Source organism: Camelus bactrianus, chromosome 14 (assembly GCF_048773025.1).
Source record: "Camelus bactrianus isolate YW-2024 breed Bactrian camel chromosome 14, ASM4877302v1, whole genome shotgun sequence".
In the NCBI taxonomy this organism is placed as follows: domain Eukaryota; kingdom Metazoa; phylum Chordata; class Mammalia; order Artiodactyla; family Camelidae; genus Camelus; species Camelus bactrianus.
The window spans coordinates 63523229-63529228 of record NC_133552.1 but is presented as its reverse complement, the minus strand read 5'-3'; the positions used below and the strand labels follow the sequence as shown (position 1 = coordinate 63529228).

At 39.5% G+C, this 6000-nt stretch overlaps 1 protein-coding gene across 2 annotated transcripts in view; it reads left to right on the top strand.

Annotated features, from left to right (window-relative positions):
• Positions 1–3806: 3806 nt before the first annotated feature.
• Positions 3807–6000, top strand: part of FGF14 (fibroblast growth factor 14) — a 534936-nt gene continuing 532742 nt past the window's right edge. The window contains exons 1-2 of one of the 2 annotated variants that reach the window (XM_074378490.1): positions 3814–5294; positions 5835–5962. In XM_074378490.1, the coding sequence (XP_074234591.1) occupies positions 5872–5962 (91 nt within the window). In that variant the 5' untranslated portion in view covers positions 3814–5294; positions 5835–5871. Of the gene's footprint in view, positions 5963–6000 lie in introns of both variants that reach the window. The other variant, XM_010958013.3, reaches the window with a different exon arrangement.

Here is a 6000-nt window from a genome sequence, read left to right as displayed (position 1 = left end):
GTTAGAAAGATGGAAATAAAAAAATGCTAGTCTTATTACTGATAAGGTTGTTTCAGGGAATGAAGTTTAACCTGTGGACAAGAATTGGTTTCTCTAACTCCTTCCCCCACGTCTGAATATTGCAGTGACCACTCAAGGAAGAGTTTGGATCTGGACAGTGAGTGCATTTACCCAGGACCACTGTCTTCCCTCTTCAACCCTGTCTTGGTTTGAGTTTCCACGGAGTATGAAGATTCTAGAAACAGATAAGCAAGGGATGGATGATGTAAGGAAGGAGAGAGGGCCAATAGCCTGCTAAGCCAACTATCCCTGTGGGAGACTGTCTTAATCCCATAGGAAGAGTCTGGAAAAAAAAGTAAAGCACAGCATTAACCCTCCCAATGGTCACGGGCGCTGGGTATTTAGGCACAGAGAATTCTCCTAGGGACGGCTAATTCTGAGATGTTTCTGTGAGTGCCTGGGCAGAGGGGACTTCTTGGTTTGGAAAAAATTCCTCAGGTTCAGAGATCGAGATACCAGAAGGTGGAAGTCAACCAGAGAACCCTGATACATAGGATGAAACGATTATTTGTGGGGCACTGAGGATGTCTGTTACAAGCCTCCAAATAGAGTTCAGAGACAGATTAGTCTCCAGACCTGCTCCCAGGAGACAGGCTGTGGGCTTCGAAGTTGACCTAATGTTTCCTGCAGAGGGAAGCTGAAGTAGAGGACTCTGAAAACGTTTTGCAGGCAGGCAGATCCAGAGACAGAGAAGTCTGGGCCACTTAAGTCGTTCCATCACCACTGAGAAATTGAGAGGTGGCAGGGAGAAGGACGGGAGTTACCTTTCCAGACCATTCCCTACAGGAGGGAGGAGCAGAGGTTTTCTATGCCATGAGCCAATGGAGGAACACAGGGAGAGGAGGAAAGTGGAACTACTGAGTAGTTCAGTGATGTGACATTGAGAATTATTCCCTAAAAAGTGGTAATAATTGTTAACACCAACAATAGAGAAAGAATCCGTGTGCAAACCACAAAAGGCACCATCTTTTCGGAAAAGCATTTTCAAGGTCCATACAGACACTGAGATCTTTGCATATACATTGGGCTGCTTTTTCTCTTTTTGACCAACTCTTTCTTCTAATCACTTTATCCTCTAACTTTCTTTTCCTTTATGGTCATGGTCATAAGCTCCATACTGTCATTGGTTACATCTGATGGGCAGAGGCAGGGCAGAGGAGACAAAGATCTGACAATGAGATGTTTGCGCTGGTGGTGAGGGTGAGCAAGAGTGGCTTGTAAGAGGTAGCAAAGAGGTAAGTAGCTGCTACAGTGCTTGGAAAGGAGAGCGGCATACTGCAAATAAATCCATAGGTTATATGTGATGTACGTATGTTCTTAACCCTTTTAACATAAGTAAATGACCCAAATATATAAGTGTGTTGTTATTAACACCAGACCATTCTATAAGATAGTAGAGACGATAAGCTGCTGTAACAAATTCACACAAAAATACAGTAAATCAAACAAAATAAAAATTCCTTTTCTGTTATCCAACAGTACAGAGGCAGGTGGGCAGCTGGGGATGGGTTGGCTGCTCTGTCCAAGGTCATAGGTTGCCTTTATCTTGGCGCTCCATTCCTGGAGTGCATTCCTATCCATGCTGTCAAAACTGCTCACGCAATTACTTTCAGCTCACAGGAAGGAAAAATGAGAGAAATGGAGGGCAAGCAGCTTCCTTTGGAGAATGTGACCAGGAAGTTGAACAAAGCACTTCTGCTCACATTTCTTTGGTCAGAGTCTAGTCACATGACCGTAGTTATTATATATTATATTCTCTATCTGGATACCCTTGTGCCCTTCCAAAAATGTGTTGGGGTGGGGCCTTATTGCTAAAAGAAAGAATGAAATAGAAGAGTAATCTGGGAACAATTAGAAAAATCATGTTAAGATAGTCACAAAGATTTTTGATGACTAATCTCATGAAGGTTTGTATGTCCTATATTAAAAGAAAATGTATATTTTTGTGTTCTGGTCTTTACACTTACTTTTAGATTTGCTTACTATAATATGCTGAAGGTAAATTTAATTTCTAAATGAGCTTGATTATGAGTACTGGGTTTATTTTACTCATAACAACATCATCTTAAGATTTTTTCTTAAGATATATACTACAGATTTTACTGTCTTACAGTTACCATGAGGTTTTCTTTATTTTCTTTCATTCTAAAGCTTGCATTTACTTTCTAATAATTTCCTTTTTTGTCATCTAATATTGATTTAAATGTAGCATGGCAAAGGGTAAGTAAAGATTTTTATGTCTTCCAAAACAAAATTTAAATAAGGGTCTGAACTCAGGTCAGTGTACGTATCTTTGCATCGTCCCTAAACTAGGCAGACCACCCTTGGTCTTCTTTATTGTGTAACTGGAAATCTGGCTTAATTTTATGAATTAGCACGCAACATGGTGTCTTGTACAGTTAGTTTCCCAGGGTAAATGCTGAATAAATAATTGGTTGAAAAATTAAATTGGGTCCCTTAGAGCTCATTAGAAATTGCAAGTCCCTTGGACCAAAAGTGACTTGAATCAGTGTTGGGTCATCTTTTTCAGATAAAAGTATTTGGTTTTTGTTTGTTTGTTTAATAATGTGACCAATAGCCTACATAATGCAAATAATGTGTTGATAAATATAGAAAAAACTGTAGAAATTTCATTCATTGTGACGAAAGATTTTTCCTTTCTTTTAATAGCATAAAAGAAAAGAAGTGACTAACACAGTGCCTGGTATAATAGATTCGCAATAAATAGCAGTCACAGTTAATTACCTTTTATGTTGTTCCTAAGGTCACAGGACAAAGAAGTAGTAAGTTTTCCATCAATACATAACAAAACAAACCGTAGGCTTCTGGCAGTCATTCTTTACTTTAATAGGGATTAAATTCACTGTCACAATGTAGAGAAGTCTAATTTGGAAATGCAAGAGGAGCTGGTTTGAGAAATACTCTCTCTACACACACTCAGCGCACGAAAAGAGCCAGTAATTCCAGAACATCTCCCCAAATTTTACTCTACTTGTGAAATACCCCAGGGAACTCAGCAAGCTTTTACAGAATCTAAGAGCGGTGTGAGTTCAGAAGACCTTGATGGAAAATATTTTTTACACAACTGTTTCTCTGGAATGTGTCCAGTGGTAATATATCAGGATATTCTGGAACCCTTGACAGGACACCAGAATTTCATAGAAGCAGCATGTAGTATGTGTCCCTGATTAATTGAGATCACAAATTCTTCCCTAATTATTTGGCGATGCTATTCCATATTCCCTCTTTCAAAAAATAATTCTGTTCTTCAAGTTTTTTCCAGCCTGATTCTGAGTCATTTGGCGTGAAATTCATGGACTTAGAATTTTCTCTTTCCTTGCTTCCCAAACTTTATTTAGACTGCTATTAATCTTAGTAATCTCTTTAAGCTGTATCATGTGATTGGTTCCTTAGGCACATCAAGGACACCACTACTTAACTTTCAATTTTCTTAACTTCAAAAAAATTTACTTGTTTGAAATTCCTTTCTTATCTTGCCTAAAATCAACTAACATTTCCCAAAAGGGTTCAGGATATTGGATACAAATTTTGGCATCAAAAATCCCCCTAAATATTAGAAAACACTAGCAGAGAGAAAATTGTCTATTACATTTTCATTTTTGATGACTGATAATCAAGGAGTTAATTTTCTTTAAAAATCAGTTTCTTCTATCAATCCTCAACAGAAATCTACATCTATTTGTTTAGAAGATAGTTTGATAGCCCATGCAATGGAGGCGTAGTTTTAAGTTTTTGAAATTAAGACAGAGCTTCTAAATATATTTTCTAAAATTTAAAGTTTTATGTCAGTTTTCCTATAAAAGTGGAAATAAGCTGGCATAACTTTAATTCATTTGCCTAACAACAGTGAGAGTGGTCAATTTTAACTTTCTAAAATGCTCAGCTCACAAATATGAAATGCTAACATTTATTAATTTTGGCTAGTGTGTACACTGGAGCTTGTTATATTATTGTTTGTAATAGTTTGTACTATTCTGGACCTGGTATTTTTTTCCTAAATAAGATAAAAGAAATCAAAAGCTCTGTCCTAAATCTTTTGATTTTCTGGGAAATTTGGAAGCTGGGTTATATCTTGATGAAAGAGAAAATTTGCTCATTTTGTTAGGTTAGAGCGTGGTGGCAGGTGACAAGGTAGTATATTAACGTAGATCAGTGAACGACGGTGAATTTAATGTTAGTTCAATTAATGGGTGCAGAAACAAGCGATGAAATAATGTGTGATTCAAGCAGAGAGCTTTCAGTACCAAAAAAATTTTGAAGATAATGGGTTGTCTGCCTAGAAAAGGCATAAATTTTGTTATTTACATATGCCCCTCCTGAGCAAAAGACAGTTTGTCACCCTGATTTTAGTGGTTGCCTTTTTCACAGGCGGTTTCTGTAAGTACATATTTGTCATATGCCTAGTTTATATTTTTCAAACAGCCTTTAAGTAGGAGTCAAATTATAGGAACTAAAGGAACTTGAGTTTTCCTTAATATTTTAGATGCTTTAGATACTGCTTTTGAAAATGTAAGGCGGAGCTAATTTTGGCTGAGGAGTGGTACTAAACTGTTTCTATTTAAGCCCTGCCTTCCCCCCACCCCCATGTATTTCCTGAGGTTTACTAATTACAGTTAATTTTCCTTTTCACAATTCACTTTTAGGAGAAGGCTCCGTTAGCTGGCTCCAAGAGCAAGTAGCAAGCGTACTCAAGATGGGCAGAGGAGGGAGAGGGTCGCATGTTGGGGCTGGGGCTGGGTGCAGGCGGTTGGACGACTTCGAGAGGGGAACTAGCGGAGAGACTGCAGTGACACTGCCCTCCCCGGGCGGGTTGAAGCATCTCACTGGTGACGGGTCTGAAAGCACGTGGCTACGTCATGGAAAGCCAGTCTTTTCAATGCAAACTTCAACTCCTCCTCCTCCTCCCTCTAATGCCTGTAACTCACATCCGAGGCTGGGCGAGGAATCCGGAGGGGAGATTTTCCTCATGCTCACCGTTGTTGGAAACTGGGAGAGTGAGAGGAAGGAGGCAGGGGATCTGTGGCGCTCTCTACCTACTACCGGCCTGACCAGGGGAGGGGGCACCTAGATTTGCATCTTTTCTTCGTGGTGATTGAGAACTGCAGGTTCAATCTGATCCCACTGAGCACTGGCGATTGATTTTTTTTTTTTTTAAATCGACACTGGGAGAAGGGAGGCTCTGTCTTCGGCTGTCAGACTCGGAGGTGGCATTGGTGTGTGAGTGTGTGTGCTGGTGGATTTTTTCTTTTCTTTTCTTTTCTTTCTTTTTTTCTTTCTTTCTTTCTCCCCCCCCCCTTTTTTTTTCTCCTTCTCTCCTAGGGACTACACAATGGCAGTCCTCTCTCAGTGAGATGAATCCTGCTTTGCCTTCTGCAGACCCACCCATCCTCATAGCCAGCAAGTAAAAGGCTATGATTTTCTCTTTGGGGATCTTTTGTGCATTACTGCTCTCCCTGATTAGTTCTGGTCTCAGTTGGGATTTCTTTGCTTTTTTGTTTGGCTTCATGCTGAAAAAGGATTTTTTTGCCAACCATTTGGTAATAATCCAGTGGTGATCGAGGGGATAAATCATTCACCCTGGCCGAAAAAAAACAATCACTGAGAAGTCTCAAAGAAATATACCACGTGAGGGGAAAACACTGGGAGAAGATCCGGAATATTATCGTTTTTCCTATGGTAAAACCGGTGCCCCTCTTCAGGAGAACTGATTTCAAATTATTATTATGCAACCACAAGGATCTCTTTTTTCTCAGGGTGTCTAAGCTGCTGGATTGCTTTTCGCCCAAATCAATGTGGTTTCTTTGGAACATTTTCAGCAAAGGAACGCATATGCTGCAGTGTCTTTGTGGCAAGAGTCTTAAGAAAAACAAGAACCCAACTGGTAAGCGAAACAAGCATCATGTTATGTTTTTCCTCATA